We start from the raw sequence: 21,678 nt of genomic DNA, 5'->3' as shown, positions 1-21,678 counted from the left end.
CTCAGAACAGAGAGAGAAAGGGCGAGACCAAGCGCTACAAGAAAGAAAGAACACAAGAGAAACCGAGAGTGAGATGGGAAATTTAAGACAGAGAGCTGAAGAGGAAGAAAGAGAGTTTAGGCGAGAGAGAGAGAGAGAGAGAGAGAGAGAGAGAAAGTCAGTAAAGGGATTGTTATGGGTATGGACCGACTGCAGCAGAACGGGTTTCAAGTAATTACCTTTGATGATCCATTCATGTAATCCACTGTAAGTATTCTTACTTACTGAGTATGATATTGATATCCAATAATACGGATTTTTGTGGTTTTATAACTTGTCTAGCATTTTGCTATATATGATTCAACAATGATTTATATTGTCGGAAATCAATTGACTCACTACTTCACAGTTTTTTGTAGTGCTTGCAGGAATGGAAAATCAAGGTAATACAGGGGTAATAGTGTACATGGGCCTTATTATGAGAAAATGATACTATATTTTCAACGAAGATATGCTAAGATGATTTACAAAGATTATTTATAATGATGCATTATGATGATGATTTATAAAGATGATTTACAACGATGATCTATTACTAGATGTAATAGTATGTATATGTTACGGGAGATGCAACCGTACGTACATATATTATTATGGCTGGATGTATATTTATTTGTGAAAACGATTTTCAAAACTGAGAACAAGGAGTAAAACTATTTATGGTTGTGGATTTTACTTGTTGGGCCCCCTTTGGGCTCATTCAGTTTTATTTCTTGTTTTCAGGTAGAAAGGATGCTGGAATAGGAGGCCGGAATGGGGTGGGAATAATTATTAATTTTCAAAGTCTTTTCATATAAGTTATTGTAATGATATGATATTCCGCAACTAAAATCTAATGTTTTCTAATTCCGCTTGTAATAAAATTCTCTTGAAAAAAATGTTTTACGCATTTATTGTATCTTTTAAAATCAAGTACTCTGATAGACCTTATAGATCTTTGCAAGAATTTTTGTTGAAAAAAAAGAAAAGTGGCAAACTCAGTCTTAACGGACTGGGGATGTTACAGTTGCTCTTTAAGAGATGGAGATCGTTTTGCAGAGTCTCCTTGAGAGACGTGGGTGCTAGAAGGGTGGAGTTTTTGTGGGCAATTTACACGATAATTTTAATCCCACAGGAAAGGATTAGCTAAGCCACTTGTTTTTTAATGGCTTAGCCAATCCTGTGTGTATAGGATTAGTAATCCCATGGGAATAGATTATTCTCAGGAATAGAGTGTTACCAAACAAAGGACTAGCTATACCTAGTGTTAGCTAGTCCAATCCAAGGGTCTAATCCGCGAACCAAACGGGGCCTACATCATCTACAACACACCATTATTATTATATATGTACGTTTGCGCACGCACGAAGAAGACCTTCCATTAATTACAAATTGTTACATGGATTCAAATATTTATTGACTTATTATGTAGTAAAAGCAAGAGGAAAAAGGCTTTTTTTTTTTTTCTTTTTTTTTTCTTTTTCTTTTTTTCCTTGAAATCCTTGAATTTCACGAAAAGCATAGGACATTTAAAGGAGCTCTCTTTTATTAAAATGGTTAAATTTCATATGAAGTTAATTAAGTTGAATTCAGTCATCTAATTAATATTCTAACAAAAGTTAGTTTAAGGAACTATGACCAAAATAATTTTTATGCATTTATATTGTCAATAGAGAAAGAAAGATAGTTATTCAATTATTCGTAATTCTAGGGGAAGTGAATCATGGTTTTAATTATCATTTAAAATAATTATGACAAAGGAAAAAAATGAAGCTCCTTAGGAAATTAAAGAAAGTTTAGGCACCAGCATACCGAATTCGAGAATTTTAACTGGATCACTTTGGCGTTTTTCCACACTTTGACTAATGTTCAAACGAATTTCCTTGATGGCACGAGCTGGTTGAATGTATATACCTTCAAGCCAAAAAGGTCAATAAATCTCAAGTAAGAAGTTGGTACTAAAGTTCATACGTGTCTTGCATGAACAATTTAATTTCTTTAGAGCAACACAAAAGATTAAATAAATAACTAATAGACCTCTTAAATTTGGCTTTGCCCTATTGTCTATATATATACTGCCTCTCAAGGCAGAGTATCTCGTCTACTCAGTGCTTTGATGAGGCTAATTAATCCCAATAAATTAAGTTTAATGAAAAGCAAAGAAAAAAGAGATTGTACTAACACTTGTATATCCATCGTTTCCAAAACACCAGCCGATTTTCACTCGGGAATGCAAAAGGCCTAGTAATCAATGCATACAAAGGGCTGCAATCGTTTTCATCCGTAGCATGAGCCAAACTTGGAAAATGCTCAATTAAATCCAAAGCAATATCTGTGGTGTAGAAAAAAAGAAAAAGAAAAAAAGTGAAGTATATATATTGAGAAAATTTTGAAATATCATCCGAAATAGTGGGCTAACAGATAATTAGACCAAGAGTTGTTACCTAAAGTTTGGTTGTATATAGCCTCTCGACAAAGTCTAGCACCGTCTGTGCCTTTTTCTGGGTTTAGATCTTCCTTTGGAGTGCGAGAATAGAGATAGCGAGCCAATTTTTTACTCCAATAAAGAGCCTTAACAACTGGAAGTACATCTGAAGAATTTTTAATGCTGACCAAGCTCACGTTCTTTCTAAGCATGCACTCTGCCATTCGGTAGTTTTTCTTATAAATTGTCTTAAATAAAGCTGTGTCCCCATATTCATCTTTTACAGCCAATTCTTGTTCCGACATTTTCACCACTAACTTCTCCACTATAGACTCATGCCCAGCATCAACAGCAACATGAAGAGCCGTCTTGCCATTTTTTGTGATTTTCAAACCCGCAGAATCGGGATGACGCATAAGGAAATCCTCTACATCGTTCCAAACACCACTTTCCACAACCTTTTTGAAGTCCTTTTTGAAGGCCTCATGGTCAATATTAATATGCTTCCAGTTTTGCGCAACCTTTAGGAATGCCTCACGGTCAACATTAGTTCGGTTCCATTCTGAGATTAATATGTAAAAGGTGATTAATTAGAATTAGTACCAATAAGAAGCATGCTATTGCCATGTCAAGCCAACTGATCAGATGTCTGCCTACAACTTCTTTATAACAACATAGGAAACTTAATTGGAGGGAAGATTCTTATTATATTTTATCTCGACTAAAAGTTTTGCATAAACTCTTTTACTAATTAATTCAAAGTTTATATATATAAAAACTCATGAGCTCACTAATTATATTTTGGGGTAACTACTTTTTCCCTCATCAACTATCACTCATTGTCAATTTCCCCACATGAATTGCCAACTTTACTGTTCGACCCTATCAAACTACTATTTTCTTTGCAAAATCCTCATTCCGTCAGTCAAACTCGTTAAATTGGATGAAATATTCTCTTTTAGCCGTTAAATCTCATTAACAGACAGAAAGACTCCCAAATAAAAAATTCAAAAAAATATAAATGTATAAAATTTATAAATTAATTTTTTTAAAAAAATATATTAAGGGTATATATATATTTGTTTAATTTTAAGGATATTATATGTAATTTTTGTTTATAAAGTTAGGGTATTTAGGTCATTTCAATTTTTTGAACGAGTTTGATTGACGGAAGGGGGGTTTTGGGAAGAAAATGGTAATATGATAGGGACGAATAGTAAGGTTGGCAGTTCATGGGAGAAAATTGACAATACGTGATAGTTGATGGAAAAAAATGTAATTACCCCTTATATTTTACTAGATAATTATTCATTACCCAACCATAAAACCAAGGAGAAACAATTGTAATAAAGATTTTAATAAAAAAATATTATAAAATTTTAAAATAGTATTTTTAAAATGTGAAGAGTATACAAGGTGTAACAATAAAGAATCAATATAATGGCAAAAAGTGATGAAATAAACAAATTCATTCAATTTTATCAATATATAAAATTGAATGATTTTCAACAAACCAGAATATGAGCTTACGATTTTCAACTTGCGTAATAAGTAATCTTCATGGTGAATCCACAAGTGTTAATGATTATAGAAATCGTGATTAAATTGTTTACAAAGTTACCTGGAGGCATCGCTGGAGGCCCTCAAACATTACAAAATCTCTTTCAAAGGAGTTTAAATTTGTTTACTTTTAGGCCCTCATGGGCCTCAACCATGATAAGGTTTACTTTAAAATTATCATCGTATCTAAACCCACGATTAAACAAAATTTCTCCTCTTCTACTTCTGGTACAGAGGAGAGTGTTTGCCAACCCTTTCTCTTTTCTTTCTTCTTAAAATACGAAAAAAAAAAAAAAAAAAAAAAATTAATAAACAATTTTTTTCACAAAACACTTAAAAAAAAAAAATTCAAAACTTTATTTACCTTTATATCACATTAAAATACTTTTTCAACAAAAACACAAAATACACGTCATAGGAGAACCACCCTACACAAATTTAGAGGATGAGAAAGTGATAATGAGATGACTAATAAAATTACTCTATCAAACAACACCAAGCTTTCTTTGACTAACTTTTGACAAGCCACGGTTTTAGGGAGAGCTTTCAAAATTTCGGTAGTTTTTTTTTTTTTTTTGGTTCCTTTTTTCATTTTAATTTTATTTTAATTTTTGAATTTTCTTGGGAGCGAGTTGCTACCATGTGCATTGGAGAGAGAGAGAGGGAGAGGGAGAGACCTGCCAAAATATTCCAAGCAATTTTTGCAGTGCTAATCTTTTTAATTCTAGAAAATGCGTCTATTCCACATGAAATCTGGATAACATGTAAGGCCGTGCCATTCTTCTTGCTCCAAGCCTTACAAGCAACTTCATCGACTTTTTGCCTAGGAGGTTTGTTGTTTTCTTCAACTATGTCCCAAAGATCATGGGCCGTCAAATAGTCTTTTACTTGAACACTCCAATCCACATAATTATATTCCTCAAGAACCTGAATAACATCTGCACTCAAAGCCATTTTGTTTGAGTATGTATGTGCATTAATGAGAGAGAGAGAGAGAGAGAGAGAGACACCTGAGTTAGTATTTTTAGGGAGGTACTTTTTTTCCAAAGTATTCCATGCAACTTTTGCAGAGCTAATATCCCTAATCTCAAATAATGTGTCCAGATCGCATGAATTCTGGATCACATGTAAAGCCATAGAATTCCTCCAAGCATGGACAGTGGTGTAATCATCTTCTTGGTAAAGAGGGTTGGTGGTTTCTTCAACTATGTCCCAAAGATCATGGGCCATCAAATGGTCTTTTACTTGAACACTCCACTCCACATAATTATCTGTGTCAATAACTTGTAGAACAACTGCATCCAAAGTCGTCTTTGTTTGAGCATGCATGTGCATTTAAGAGAGAGAGAGAGAGAGAGAGAGAGAGAGAGACTTGAGCTAGTACCTTTAGGGAGGTATTTTTTTGCTAAAGTATTCCATGCATCTTTAGCGAAACTGATCTCACTAATCTCAAAAAATGTGTTCTGCTGGCATGAATTCTTGATCACACGTAAAGCCATGGAATTCTTGTCGTTCCAAGCATTGAAAGCAGCTTCATCATCTTCTTCCTTAGGAGGTTTGGCAGTTGCTTCAATTGTGTCCCAAAGATCTTTAGCCACCAAATAGGTTTGTACTTGAATACTCCAATCCACATAATTATATGATCCCTCAAGATATTTAAGAACAGCTGCACCTAACGCATCCCTTACTTCCATATTTAATCTGCCGGTACGTATATCCAAATGGTGTTAGGATCTAATGAAAGACAATAAGAGGAAGATTGATGATAAAATATTTGTTGGAAAATACCCACTCCAAACCGTTACATAAAATGTCCTTATGGGTGAAAAGACATATTTCTGATATATATCGCAGTTCCCTTTTTAAGCTTAACCCAAATTCTGGGGCAAAGAAAATTAATAAATATAGAGTACAAATGGAAAATAAAGGGGAGCCATTATGTTTGCCTCTCGGACAAGAATCACTTTTTCTTTAAGAGTTTGCTTGCGTCGGAGACCAGATAACCAAAAGCATTTTTTTTTTTTTCCTTTCTATAAGTAATTAACTTAAGTACTACTCAAGATTAGTGAAAATTTTTTATATCACGTTTGAATGAGATATTTAAGTTCAAAGTATAAATGAAAGTAATCAATTTTAAAATTAACATTATATATTTTTTTTTAAAAGGGTCAAGAAAAATAGTTACTTTAAAAATTTGATAAAAATTTAAGCATCTAAAACTCTAGGTTCTAATTCTATATGAAAACAAATCCTACAAACATAAACATTCTCATGGAAATTAACATCATTAATGTTCACATTTTCATCACTACTTTTGTTGCTCTTCTAAAAATAGTGGATTTTTTAATTATTTTCTCCTTACTCACCTGGTAAACCAAAAACCATACAATGAGATACTTTTTAATTCTACAAAAGCAAAATTACGGCAATCAAATCAAATTTTCTTATTTACAGACAAGACAGAGAAGACACGTTCTCCTTTCTCTCTTATTTACAGACAAACAAGAAGCCAGCCACTTCCCATTCCTTCTCCAGCAAAAAATATTATGCTTGATGTGAAATTTCAAGAGGAAACTTGAGAGCAAGAAATTTGAAGGAACCGAATGGATTTGAGGTACTTCTCTCTCTCTCTCTCTCTCTCTCTCTCATTGAGTAAAGTGGGTTGTTTATTATCCTCTTTACACATATCGATCCTTTTGCTCCAAGACAAAGCAAAAGCACACAAACCCTCTTTCCTCCTTCCAGATCCATTCGGTCCCATAAGCACACAAAGTGGATTTCTTGCTCTAAAGTTTCCTCTTGAAATTTCACCACTCCCCTAAGCTTAATTTTCCTGCTGGAGAAGTAATTGGAAGTGTCTTGTCTGTAAGGGAAGAAGAAAAAAGACTTTTGAGTTTAAAACGACAAGTTTGGGTTAAAAGAAATTTGATTAAATCTGAGCCCTCAAATATTTTAAAAGCTTCTGTGCTGTAGGGGGACTGGTAGGGAATTCTGATACTAGAAACACATGATTTTGCCCAAAAAAAAAAAAAAAAAAGACATAAGAGTGATTTATGTTTCCCTTGGTAACCTAGGAAAACCAACCGTCATATGCCTACAAACACAACGAATTTGTAAAATAAAATTATATTATCTCTCCCTTTGGAAACTCTATAACTCCCATATAAAAAAACCAACCGTCCAAACCAAAAAACACAAATCTTATTTAAGGAAAAAAAAAAAACAAAAAAAAAACAAAACAAAACTCTTATTTTTGAACAATCTTTCACCAGCAAGTTACCAAAATTTATCCATAAAATGAGCTGCAATTTCCTCCGGCAGTTAGGAGGTAAGAGTGGGAAGACTACCTTAGAAGTTCGCCCGATTGATCACCGGCCATCTCAAGCCTCCAATCACTTCGACAATCTCTCCCTGTTACTAGGTAATGAGATGTGATAGACTTCGCTTCCTGTTTTTTTCTTTGAGAACGAGAGCGTATGATGAGCTCATTATATAGGGAAGTGCCTTCATAAATCATGTTCAATTATTTTTTATGTAATTTTATGTATTTATAAATAAATATTTTTAATTATAAATATCTGGTGAATCCTGAGCTATAAATGAGACACTTATTTATTAATAAAAATAATAATAAAATAATATATATTTTTTAAAATCTTTTTAAAGTTTTTATTATTTTGCAAATGGCATTTCTTTTTCTGCAATGAAACAACAAAACTATCTCCCTTGGTGGGAAGAAGGTTCTATCCAGTCCAAAATAGATTGAAGAATATTCAGTTAATGGATAGAATCTCTTTAAAGAGATCCTGAAGCCATAAATATGACATTTATCCCATTAATAAATAATAATAATAAAATTATATATATATATATATATATATATATATATATATATATATATTAAAAATTAAGGGGTGATTGTCATCCATTGGTGGTGGCCGGACCACCCTAGTTGGGGCATGGGTTGGCACCAGATCTTAAAAAAAAAAAAAAAAAAAAAATTGTTTGGCCCTTGAGGGTGTCTGGCCACCCCTATAGTCAAGATGGGGTAGCTAGCCACTCTTTATTTTTTTATTAATTTATTTTTTAATCTGAATTTTTTTTTTTTTAGTAGGGTAGATGTTCTATTTGTGGTTGTATAATTTTTAAGAATAAATCTTAACTATAAATTGAATATTTTTCAGTCTATTATGGATGGGAGAAGATTTTTTTCGCCCTTGGTGACAGTTATGGGCTGCGGTCATGATTAATGCTCAACAACCAAGATGGTGACACTTACACGTTAACGGCTATAAACAGGGACACGTCATTTTCAGCTTTAACTGAGTTGGCCAAGTGGCAGGTGAAACACTATCACCAAGTACAAAACGGCTTAGAATTAAAGAAGAAAAAAACTATCACCATAATATACTTGTAAATTTAAATAATAAATGATTGCAACTCGAACGTATAAATTTTAAAAATATTTTAGATCATTTTTTTTTATTAAAAATACCTTTAATTACAAAGAAAAAAAAAAAAAAAAATCCCACCGGAGAGGTGTTGGAGCTACCTCCAAATTCCATAAGAAAAAAAATGATAATATTTTTGGTAGTTTATAGGTTCGAAATTGCGCGTGAGATGTAATTTGAAAAAACATGTAAAATTAAGGTAATAGTTTGAAGGATAAAATATAATTTACATTCAAAAAAGGTCAAAAACATAAAAATAAATATAAAAGGGGGGTGAGAGGGTAAAGTTAATTGAGTTAACCTATTCTTCGTACCTATTTAGTATTTATCATTTTTATTTTAAATTGTTTTTCATGTCAACTTACTGAAAAAACAAAATAAAACATTTAAAATATTTTAATATAAAATAAAATATGATAAATGTACATGAAAAGTAGCATTTCTTTCATGTAATTATGTGTTACATGCCATGTAATGATATGGGTTATTTTAAAGAATTTGGTGAAGAATTAAACAGTTAAAAGATAAGCATATGTATGAGACAAAAATGTCTAATTCCTGTTGTGTTTGTTTTTTCTTGCTTTTAATGTACTTACAAAAAAATATATATATCTAATTCTGATTAATCATCCATAAAATTAGTTTAAGCAATTTGGCGTTTGGTAAAACAGAGAATATTAACTTTTGATGCGGTGATCTCTTGTTATTTTTTTCCGCAATTGTTAAAATCTCGAGCACTCTTTTACATAAAAAGGCAAAAATGTCTGCTTGTCATGTCAATTTTACGGAAACAGTATTCAATAAAGCTCAGCCGCCTTTTTTTACCATTGAAAAGTTGACTTATCTTCTAAAATTATTACTCAGTTAATAATATTTGTTTAAACTTTTAATTGAGATAATATCTTTTAAATTATTAAAACATTATTAATATCATTTTAAAGTCAACAAAAAGATAAAAATACGCCTATAAATTTTTAAATAAGACAAAAATATTAGTATAAATTAAAAAAAAGAAAAACAATTGTGTTTAAAAAAATTATATTAAACGATTTTTTTTCTTTAATTTTTTTTTTGAAACGATTTTTTTTAAAAGGGAAATTTTTATTTAATTTTTTTAAAAAAAAAAGTTGATTTAAAAAACGAAAATTGTAATTTTTTAAAATGAAAATTTTAAATTTTTAAAACTGAACTTTTTAATTTAAAAAAAATTATAAAAACGAAAAAAAAATTTAAAAAAAAAATTCTTATAAAAAAAAGATTTTTTTTTTTTTTTTTTTAAAAAAATAAATATTGGCCATCCCTTAGATTTGATATATATTTTTTTAGATATAAGTTTTTTCTAAAAGTTTTAGTGTTTTTTGTTTTTATTTTACTAAGGGTTGTTTCGTCATTAGGGGAAACATTGATAATTTTGTGTAGTTTGGAAAAACATTGTCACAATTGAAAGTTTGGAAGGGACATTGTCAATTGGAGACTAGTTTGAGGAGGAATGTAGACTTTCCCTAAAATTTGGTTAAAAAAATTATTTTTTATGTTTAATTTAATTAGCAACTTTTTAAAAGAACTCAACAATAAACTCTTTAGATTTCCGGAAATGCTTCACATCTCAAGACTTTCTTTCCAAAATGCTTCCCAAATGACGTGGCAAGCATTTTTTCCTTTAAAAAAAAAAAAATGCAATTCTCTCTTCCTTCCGCTCTCTCCAATCTTCGATCTAGACTGTCCATTTTCATCGAACAGTTTGGAACATTCCACTAATAACAAAATAATAAACTATTATTTACATTTAATAAATAAATTAAAATCAAAATTAAAAAAATATATATATTAATAAAAAAAATTTAAAAAGAAATGGGGTAATTGGCCACCACAAGTGGTGGCCGACCACCCCTTGCCCTTGGGGGTGGATCAGGTTTAGTGAAAGTTTAACAAATCTTTGAAAAATAATATTTAAATGGAATAGTGAAAATTGATTGTTAAAATAATGAGACTGTCGGAGTATTCTAAAAAACTAAAAAAGTGAGTTGTTAAAATAGAATATATATATATATATATATATATATATATATATATATATATATATATATATATACTTTTGGTTATTTTGGTGAGTAAAGCCTGGTGAAATTGCTAAGAATGCTATTAGTTCTCATATTATATATCGCTAGCGCTGTACATTCAATCATGATTTTTCAACACACACATTCAATCATTTGTTTTTTACCCCAAGAGGTAATTCAATCAATTGGGACCACACTTAATGAAGTGGAGGTCACTAGTTCGAATCCTTATCCCCCTCTTGTGCAGACATGTAAAAAAAAAAAAAAAAAATCATTTGTTTTTTAAGAAAATTTTAAATTGAAACTAGAACTTATTGTTGTTAACAATAAAATTAGAAATCTCAAATCTCTTTAATCCGAACGACATTTATAACTTGTCCAACTGCACCCTTGATTAATCCATGCTTTTGGCCTTGTGTGGCCAATCTACCAACATATATATATTGTATGAAATTCAATGGATTCGGCTTGCAAAAGGAAGAGGATCTGACTATAATTCATAAATATTTTCTCTTCGATAGCATTCTTGACTCATCTACAGCCTTGTAGATTTTGGGACGCCAGATTATAACTCAATCAATATAGCCATTTTAAAAGTTATATTCTATGAAATCTCTATCTCTACAATTTTGGGGTCTAATTAAGCTTGTACAAGCGGGGAGGTTATTAACTACTAATAACTGTTAATCGTTAAATAACTGCCTAAACAGCTTGCGGTACTGGTTATTGGCAATATTTAAAAATCAAATTAATAATCGGGTAACCGAATTCTATTATATATATATAATATTTACATACTCATATTATCAAAGATTATTACGCATAATGCACAATCAACTCATCAAATTTGGAAATTTTTCAGTGGATTGAGTTGTCCATGTCAATCCTTTCAAACTCATCTCCACCAACCGTTGTCATCTCCACCACAAGAAAAAAATTAAAAAATTAAAATCTTTTCAAACTCATGCTTCCAAAATCTTCTACCTTAAGTTTTTGAGGGGAATATTATATTAGAGTATATTTGATTATTCTTTGGGATTTGATTGTATTAATTTCAGAAATTTAATTGTAATGAGATTTTTATACTCAAGCTTCCAGAATATTCTACCTTGAGTTTGACGAGAATGTTAGAGTATACTTGATTATCCTACCTGATTTGATTGTATTAATTTAAAAGATTTGATTGTAATCAGATTTTAATGGTAATTAAATCTAATTCATTTGATAATCCCTCATTCTCCTATGAAGGAAATGGTACCATTTTCAGGTGTATTAGCATCATGCTATTAGGACAAAAAAAATCTTGCCTCTCGGAATACATATATAAGATATGCATACATCACTGACACTCACATGTATTGGGAGAGATCAAGATACGTGATTCATATCATAATTTGGCCCTATATATGTTGGCCTTTAATGTGAACCATTCACTCTTGATCACTAGAGAATCGACCATTAAATGTTGAAGATGGACGTATTACATCTGCTTAGATTTTATTTGTATTTTTTTCCTAAGCAATGGAGTTCTAACAATTTAATCTCTTGAAAGGAATTGATGGTTCTTCTTTTTACAAGCTGATATCAGATATCAGTAACCTAACAAAACCCTTTTTTGTATTTCTTTTAATACAAGTTGCTTACCATTCGTCTTTGGAGGGGGAATAGGATCTTCTCAATTTCATTTGAAATTGAGAGTTTTCATTTAGTGTAAAATGATGAATAATAATATAAATTTTGTCATTCATTTTTAATATTAAGACAATATTACTCATTATTTTATAATAAATGGATACTCTCCATTTTAAATGAAATAGAGATGATCCTACTCCCTTTGAGGGAAACAAAAATTAAATGAATTTAGGCTATATTTGCATATTAATGTGTTTTGGAGAGTATTTTTTTATTTAAAAAATATTATGACGCGACATAAAAGTGATTAATTTTTTTATTATTATTATATTTGTGTTTTTGAAAGTGTTTAGTATTTTTGTTATAATTCTAAGGATAATTGATCAATCTAGAAAGCTCTCACGGGTCTTCTCTTGCTTACCATGCTTGAAATCCTTCGGTTAATTGCAATATATCTTAAAAGTCCCACAACTTATGATAGACAACCAAACAGAAGTTTAGCTCTAATGGATTGTATCACAACTTAATTTGTAATCCTTTTTAGCTTTTGATCGATATGCTTCCGTCCTAATTACAGCTTTACCCAATATTTTTATTTTTAAGGTTGTCACATTGTTTTAGAATTCGTGGTCTCTTTATTTCAGCAATTAGTATTTTATGCTCTAGTATTAGCGCTATGTCCTATGACATATCCAAATATGGCTCTTAAAATCATAATTAAACTTGTGATTAATCATAATTAAATTTTGATCAAATGATAATTTTAAAAACCGCATCATTTTTTGAGTAATACAAAATAGACTTTTAAAATTACTCAAAGATATGTGTACTTTTTCTTTAAATTTTTGTTCTTTTCCAACCTTTTTTATTTTTATTTTATATTTTATAAACCATTGTTAGTGAAATGTTTTCAATTATATGCACCTAAGTATGAAACCACTGGAAAGCTTTAAACTTTTTTTTTTTTTTTGTCTAATTAAATAGGAAAATGATTACAAGTGATCAATATACCGAGAATGGGTGGGCTGAAAAGCTTTAATCTATTTAACAGTTTTAGCTACTTAGCTACTCTAAAACTATTTAAAATGTTAAATTTTAGTTACTGGGGAGGTTATATTATTATTTTTAGTTCACTGTTTAACAATTTTTTATTGAGTGCATGTTGATGCTTTTTTTATTGTCAGTAGAATATTTGGGTTTCAGAAAGTTTCTTTAGCTTCCCGCCTAACTATTTTTTTTTAATAAAAAAAAAAAAAAAAATTCCCACGCTTCTTTTCAATGCCTATATTATAATTTAATTTCAAAAATATTTTTGAATTATTATAAAAAGAGAAAAGAAAAAGTTGTGCTCGTTTCATTTCCCCCACTTTCTTAATCTATCTGCAGAGAGTATATTTCTTGTTCAATAGATATATAGAATCCAAGGCAAGCAAGCCATAAAATTAAGAGTTTTTTATTAGCACTAATCAAGACCTACAATTTTGTAACTAGTTCAAATCATTCTCTCTCTTTTCTCTCATCTTATGCTGACATGTAAAAAAAGAAAGACATGAAATTGTGAAAATTTTATCTTTAATATCACTAGTTCATTAATTAAGTCCATCTTTCCCATGTAATGGGAGGTGAAGGAGGGGCAGATGATGTCATGCCTCACGCAATACCTCGAACTCTAACAGTCGCATAAAATTAACTATATATTGTATGTGTGTACATTCATAAACAATTAATCTAAAAGAGCAATTTAAATATAAAAGCTTATGTAGACATATTTATTAAATCAGCGTAAAAATGGCTATTTTTGTTCTAAGCACTGTCTTTTTAGAGTTTTGAAGGACAAAATGGCAAAATGGCAAACTTTTCCTTCTGTTCTAAGCACCGTCTTTTTACCGTACCAACTCAAAAAAAAAAAAAAAACTACTTATTTTCTTTGATTTGTTAATCTGGGTAAATTTTTATAAGCAAGTTTTATGGGGTTATTTGATAATATTCTTGAGTCCGAATTGGGTTGAAAATCGCCCTATAAAAGATAAGACAATCATTCATATGATAATCTGGCCCTATGTGGACCTTTAATGTGAACCGTGCATGCACCCTGCACGACCAATACATGTGAAAAATGGACTAACATCTACTTAGATTTGATTTGTTTTTCTTTTTCTAAGCAATGGAGCTCTCACAATTTAATTGCTATCCATATATTAGGTAATAGGTCTTTATTCATTCGTTTCACATTTTAGCTTCCTGTGAAATGAATGAATGCCAAGGGAAACCATTCAATGACGTAAGATAAGCATACATCACTCAAATGTGAATGTTGAGTAAGTCATGAGTTCTTATTTTATTTTATTTTTTTCTCAAATAAGGGAGAAGAAACAAGGGAAGAATTACAAATGAGGGTCTTTGCCACTCCTTAATCTAATAGAAGACAATAACAAAGAAAAAGTGGGAATGCTTCCAAACACAAGGTGGGAAGCGGCTCATCTAATAACAAGATGTACATCAAAATTAGCACATCTAATGGAAACTTTCTGGCCGTCAGAATATGGCTGCTGCCCATGGTTGTGGTTGTTCTCCCTTGCTCATTGAAGGGGACTCACTGCACACCATCCTTGCGATTAAGGATCCTCATCTCTTTATGGATCGGAACTCTGCTCCTGTTATTTCTAATGTCCAGATCCTCCTGCTTTCTATCCCTGTTTGGAAAGCTTTGAAGATTTTCTATCCCTGTTTGGAAAGCTTTGAAGATTTCCAAGTGTAAGGCATGAGATTGTTGCTAATTGTGTAAGGCATGAATAGTCCCAAAAGACCTATTATTTAATATATGGATAGTAATTAACAACCGTGTGAATAGTGGTTACTAATCACTTGATATGGATGCGGTTACCTAAAAGTAATATCCACATAATGCAGGCAGGCACAGATGCAATTATATTACCAATAATCACATGCATCCGCATCAACATATATAGCCCAAGTGAGCATGGCCAGTGTGGGAGCCTAATAATCATAGGTTAACAACTAAAGTAGTTAACCTTATTTGTGACCCAATTAAAATAACATAATAAAATGAAATTAGCTAAGTGGAGATGGAGATTAGAACTAAAAGAGCTAGAGGAATATGATTTGTTGAATACAGAGTCTCTTATAGGATTTAGTTTTATGTAATATGTATCATTTAAGAGGGAATGAAGCTACAAAGAACAGTAATAAATAGGCAAACAAAAAAAGTACGTAAAACTTATGTATCATATCATGTTTTGTAAGACTCATTCTATATAATTTATTTTTTTTGTATTGTTGGGCCGTCGGGCCACCCCTGGGCAGATCTGGGGGTGGCCATCGCCTCAGGGATGGCACACAAGCCACCCCAGGGTGGCTAGGGGTGGCAGCACGCCACCCCCTCCCCAAAGGGAGTGTGGCCCCCTATTTTTTTTTAAAAAATTAATTTTTATATTTATATTTTTAGTTTTAATTGTTTATTTTGGGGTAGTTTTGTCTTTTAATGAGATTTAACATCTAAAAGAGAATATTTCGTTTAATTTAACGAATTTTGATCAAATAATAATTTAAAAGTCATATCATTTTTAAAAGAATAAAAAAAGCCTACACCAATCTAATTTCCCGCTATGGTTTTTCTGTATGGGGTTAGCTTGGGGAGAGGGGGATGGTCCCCAAGCGGCCAAGTCCTCCATGGACTACTCAAGCTCTCAATATATATATATATATATATATATATATATATATATGAGTTGGAGTAACCTCTTAAAAATTTCAAAATAAAATTTACTTGGAACAAAAAAAATAAAATTACATAGATGGACAAAATTAATTACTTCTAGTGAAGTCAAAACCACTTTCAAAGCATTTGGTGTGACCAAACAAGCTCCGACAGCTATGGGAGTGGTTTGGCATCTTCGAGTGGCTCCACCACCTATGACTATTGACTACTGGACAAAATGTTAATTCAATGAGTCAATGTTGTCAAAGATACATCACACACTAAATAATTTGCACTAAAAATTGAAATAACATGAATGCAGATATAAAGTGAAATTTTTTCAAAATAGGGGGTCCATGGCCATCCCATCTGCATATGGGTCTGTCTCCATATATAACACGTGATTTTCATTCCGTCCAAAAAGATGAAAAGACTTAACAAATTGTCAAATTTCAACAATTTGATAGTTCGTGGGATTAAATGTTACTTTTTAAATTATAGGGACTAAATGGAATAGTAGTGATACTTTGAGAGGGCAAAATATATTTTTCTATATTTGTTTTCGTGAAAACCAATTTTTATTTTTAAGCTGAGAGCGATAAGGACCTTTTTGCAAAAAAAATCTAAAAACCAGTTTTTACCTTTACGTCACATTAAAGCATAATTTCAAACCAAAAACACTCCTAAAAACAGTTTTCATCTCCCTAACCTTCTTTACTTATGGTATGTTTATTCTAATTCTTTAACAAGAAAAGGATTTGAAACCAAATTACCCTTAGGCTACATTTGATACGCAGAATTACTATTTCATAATTAAAATGATAATTTTTATTAAAATTAAAAGAAGATAGAATAGAATAGTCATTCACATTACCCATTAAGAAAAGCCTGTGCCTTAAATTAAGAAATAATTATTTGTCTCAAAATAATCATTTACATGAGATTCTATTCTTATGGCACATCAAAGTTGCCGTTAAATAAATAGGATCATGAAATGGAGGTGGATTAGTGTAGGTTCATGAATCCAATCCGAAAACTGTACTCGATGCTAGCGTATAGAGTCAAGCCACGTGTCCCTCCAGAGTACCTAGCTTTCCAAAGATGCTCTTACCCCCTTTCTCACTTTCTCTCTCAAAAGATCACCTCGGCATTCTGGCATGAACTGTGTGTGCAGGTTTGAAATTTTTATTGTCTTTTTGTTTTTTTCTTTTCAAAATAAACAATATCAATACAAAATATTTCTAAAATTATATAAATAGTGTGGATCCATGAATCCAATCATGATTACTGTGGGTTCATGAATCCAATCCGAAACAGCATTGGCTTTTAAATCAAGTTACCCTTTAGGCACCCAATTCATTTAGCTGTTGAGTGTTGACCCGTATGATAAAGTTCCCCAATAAGTTGCTTCCACTTTTTGGGGGAAAGCAATATGGGCAAGGATAATGTGCAAAAACTGTGAAGAAACTATTCCAAAAAAATTTGTCAACATCATATTTGATGTGAAATTACAGAGGATAAAACATTTTTATTAGTAAACAACTGGGTTACGATCTTAAGTAAAATTATATGAGTTTATACAAGATTATTTAAATCGAGCCGAGTTACTACGAGTATATATCGTTTAATAATCGAACATATTATTGTGTTCACAAACGACTCATTTATTATTGAACCAAGACCAAATTGAGTTTAACCGAGTTGAGTACATGAGCAACTAGGGTCATTTTACACCCCTAGTTGTAATGCAAGCCGAATTGAGCTGAATTTTAAGATTCGAAGGCTAGTTCCTTTATGAGATATTTGAGCCAAACAATAAAATGTGTGTTCAATCTCGACTTGTCAAAGCCGAACAATGTTAATTATTAGTGTCCCAGGTTATAAGATTCTTAGAATTAATAAATAATAACTATTGGTTAATATAAAAGAATAAATTCCACATCGCATATCTTCAAGGATCCCCAGTGGTCCTTCCCCTTGTTTCTTTTGTGTGTTTTTTAACTTTTGCTTAAGAAAAAACACACATTAGCACAGAGCAATATTGAGGATGGTCCTGTTGTCTTATCAAGAAATACCTTCAATGATTCAGGTACGTACAGGTGTGCGCGCCTAATTGCTAAGCCTAAAGTTGCTCCTCTTTTTGAGTTGAAAAATGAGATGTATGGCACCAATAATGATGTACATCAACTCTCAGTCACCGATTATTGCTCAATAATGCATCTTACTATCAGAGTAAGATGATTCATATAATTAAAGTGTTAGGTATGATTTGCCACCCATCACACGTGGGTCTCACTAGTTCTCTACTCTTTTTGGGTTTAGGAGACTTTTGTCCAAGTTTGTTTTGGAGTCCTTCTCCTATGTGTTATTGGACTCTTTGTTTGACTTATAGTAGAAATCTTAGACCAACATGTAAAAGGAGACTTAAGCTTCTATATAAGGAATAAAGCATAAGGTGAATTTGTGTGTGTGCCAAAAACGTGAAGCACCAAAGAGAGGAGAAAAAAGAGAGAATTTGAGAGAAGGAGGTACAAGGGCAGCAACGGTGTTTTCTTCTTGGTGGTTTTTTGGAGGAGCCAAAAACAAATGATTAGAAGAAAAATGTGCTGCAAAGTAAGAGAAGAAAATAGAGATCAGCCGCCATCTGTTCCAACAAAAGAAGAGTTTGTACATGTCTTTTGTATTCTATTTTAGGAATAATCTCTCTTGTGTGATAGTGAGATTTGAATGTATTAGGGATTTGGGATCTGAGTGATTTTCTCTCTACTATTTTTGTACTCCATCTTTTGATAGTGGATTTTCTTTGGGTCGTCTCCGCCAGTGGATGTAAGTTTGTTAAGCCGAACCACTTAAATCTTTGTATCGTGTATGATTGCCTAATCTTTGTTATTCCGCATTCTTCTTATTTTTCGCATCTCACAGGTCTTGGAAAATAGGATTAATTTCCTAACAACTGGTATCAGAGCTGTTGGTTCGAGTGGGAGCGATGGCAGGTGAAGAAGGAAAGATAGGAATCGAGAAATTCGACGGCAAAGATTTTGGGTTTTGGAAGGTACAAATTGAAGATATTCTTTATGGAAAAGATCTTCATCAACCTCTTTTGGAAGAACAACCCGACGACATGGATGATAGCAAGTGGGCTCTGCTTGATCGTAAAGCCCTAGCAGTTATCAGGTTATTACTGTCAAAATCAGTTGCACACAACGTTGTAAAGGAGAAGACCGCAGCAGGTCTAATGGCGGCTTTGTCAAGCATGTATGAGAAACCGTCGGCTAACAACAAGGTGCATCTGATGAAGAAATTGTTCAACCTAAAGATGACGGAAGGAGCTTCGGTGGCACATCATCTCAATGAGTTCAACACCATCACAAATCAATTGTCCTCAGTGGAAATTAATTTTGATAATGAGATTCGCGCATTGATCGTTTTGGCATCTTACTATCAGAGTAAGATGATTCATATAATTAAAGTTACCCCTCGAGGCATTAGTTTCTCCTTTCTATTCCGGTGTCGTTTTTTCCACTTTTTACTCTCCTAGTGTTTTGTAGAAAAAGAAATGTGATTAGTCCCACATCGGCCAAAGAGAATACTGTGTTCTTAAGCGTCATATCCAATTATTTGGATGAGGTATGCTAATGGGACTGAGATCTTTTCTAGTTGAAAACAACCGGAGAGGAACCACTGAGTTGTAATGTATGGATAAAATAGTAATTTTATTTCTTGGTTGGACCATTTTATCCCTATATTACAACAAACCGGTTCCTCTGCAGTTGTTTTCAACCGGAAAGGATCCCGGTGCATGTAAATGATCCCGCTTTGAAGCATTTCTCTTTTCTTATTCATCTCTCAGCATCATTATTTCTCTCTTTTTGACTATTCATTATGTAGAAAATATAAATAAATAAATAATAACAATAATAATAAATGACCCTAAAGGCATCTGATCTAATTAGTTGTTGACCCATATGACAAAGTTTTCCAATAATTAGTTGCTTTTACTTTTTGGAGAAAGTAATATGCTCAAGAAAAACGACAAATAAGGCTGTTTAATTTGTCTTATGAAAGATGAAAATCGATCTCACTTATTATTTACATGCCTAATGTAAAATTACAGACGATAAAACCTTCTTATTTATGAACAGTGAAAATACAAGTACTCAATAGATGTTGGAACAAACGTTTGATCAACTTTCGAAAAATTAAAAAGCAGTAGCAGAAAGCAACTCAAAAGGCCAAAGCCAACTTCAATTACCAAAGCGAGAGAAGTTGTTGGGCATTTTCACAAAATGCTTGAGGACTATATTCTAGAAAGTTAATAACAGGAAGATAATCCCAACAACCGTCGCAGTGACTCTCTCAACAAATGTCTCAGAAATATGTTGTTGTCGAGGTTGCCATATTCCGATTCCAGAAGTCGTCGCAGTGCCATTAAGGTTTTGGCTTAGTTCATAGTAGCATGAATCTTCTGCTATAATTAATATTATAAATTTAATCATTTAATTAATAGTCTAACAAACAAGACATGAAAAACGATAATAAGATATATATATGTCATAGAATATATTGCTCTAATTAATTATATCATAGCATAGATTTGTAATTACTGTAATACAAACTACATAGATGCTAAAACAGAGTGACAAACTTAGAAATGAAAATATTTGGCAAACCTATTAAGACTAAGCATATCACAAGCTAATTAAAAAGGATTACAGAGTTGAGATGCAATCCCTTAGAGGTAAAAGCAAAGCACTCCAACAAACACCAACAAATGCTTCAAATATTCATGACAAGAGGCCGAATGAACCTTGGAAAGTGATAGCTAGGACCACAAATCCAACAACAGTTGTAGTGCCTCTCCAAAAATCACGAAAATAAAACATTTCCGGGTTGCCATGAGACGGTTCCAAGAGTTATCAGAGTGTGTTGACTAGAGTAGTTGTTGGTAGATATCATCGTAATGGGATTCATGTTCAACAATCTGATGGCTAAGTGTGTTGATCAGATTTAAACTCAAACACTAACGGTATGAGTGATATTGCAAACTATTTAAACTTGGATTTACTAAATTAAAACTTTTTTAAGTTTAGAAAAATAATTGCAAATAAAATGAAAGTTTAAGGTGTTAAAAGTGATGTTTCTCTAATTTGTAAATTTCGAACTATGCTTACAGTCCAAAGGTTTCCGTGATGGGTAACCAATGTAAAACGTAAAATCACAAAGTGAATGTTAAAGGACTCTTAATCTCTTTAAAGTTAAGTATATATATAATTAATTACACCAGGCTTAAAGAGGAAGACAATGGTCCATCCCTATTATTTTCCCATAAGAATCCCAAGTACATGATTTGAATATGTATAGGATTGAAGTTCAAAGCAACTTTAGGAAAACCAGCAGAACAAATACCTGATTTTATCTCAAATAAAGTGAAGTCGTGATAGTACCACAATTATATTGCTGTGCAATAAATTCATTTTGTTAAAGTGTTATTTATGTGATTATAGTTATAATCCCTATCAATTTAAGTTTTTTCAGACAATTAAGTAGTAATTTAACATGATATTAGAGTAGAAGTCTTGAATTCAAACTTAATCTCCATCATTCAACTTCTATTTTAATTAAATATTTCACCATTACTTATCTTCGAATCCTCTTAGGATAAGTGGTGAGATAAAATCAATTTGGTGGAAAAAAATAGATATTCTTATTACTCAATTTGGTAACAATGCATATGCTCTTAATCAAATTGAACAAAAATTACTAAAATACCCACATTAAAACAAAATTACTGGTAATATTTTGGAATTGTACTAG

General features: G+C 31.8%; 1 protein-coding gene across 3 annotated transcripts in view; it reads right to left on the bottom strand.

The window, feature by feature from the left end:
• Positions 1 to 7,491, bottom strand: part of LOC132184022 (uncharacterized) — a 34,996-nt gene extending 27,505 nt beyond the window's left edge. The window contains exons 1-7 of one of the 3 annotated variants that reach the window (XM_059597505.2): positions 7,351 to 7,491; positions 5,388 to 5,704; positions 5,014 to 5,298; positions 4,681 to 4,941; positions 2,463 to 3,005; positions 2,201 to 2,350; positions 1,831 to 1,932 (exon numbers count right to left, since the gene is read on the bottom strand). In XM_059597505.2, coding sequence (XP_059453488.2) covers positions 1,831 to 1,932; positions 2,201 to 2,350; positions 2,463 to 3,005; positions 4,681 to 4,941; positions 5,014 to 5,298; positions 5,388 to 5,704; positions 7,351 to 7,382 — 1,690 coding nt within the window. In that variant the 5' untranslated portion in view covers positions 7,383 to 7,491. Of the gene's footprint in view, positions 1 to 1,830; positions 1,933 to 2,200; positions 2,351 to 2,462; positions 3,006 to 4,680; positions 5,299 to 5,387; positions 6,867 to 7,350 lie in introns of all 3 variants that reach the window. The other 2 variants (XM_088513117.1, XM_088513118.1) reach the window with 2 other exon arrangements.
• Between the last annotated feature and the right edge of the window lie 14,187 nt (positions 7,492 to 21,678).

This window comes from Corylus avellana, chromosome 2 (assembly GCF_965113065.1).
Source record: "Corylus avellana chromosome 2, dhCorAvel1.hap1.2, whole genome shotgun sequence".
In the NCBI taxonomy this organism is placed as follows: domain Eukaryota; kingdom Viridiplantae; phylum Streptophyta; class Magnoliopsida; order Fagales; family Betulaceae; genus Corylus; species Corylus avellana.
The sequence above is the reverse complement of the archived record's forward strand: the minus strand, read 5'-3'. Positions and strand labels throughout refer to the sequence as shown.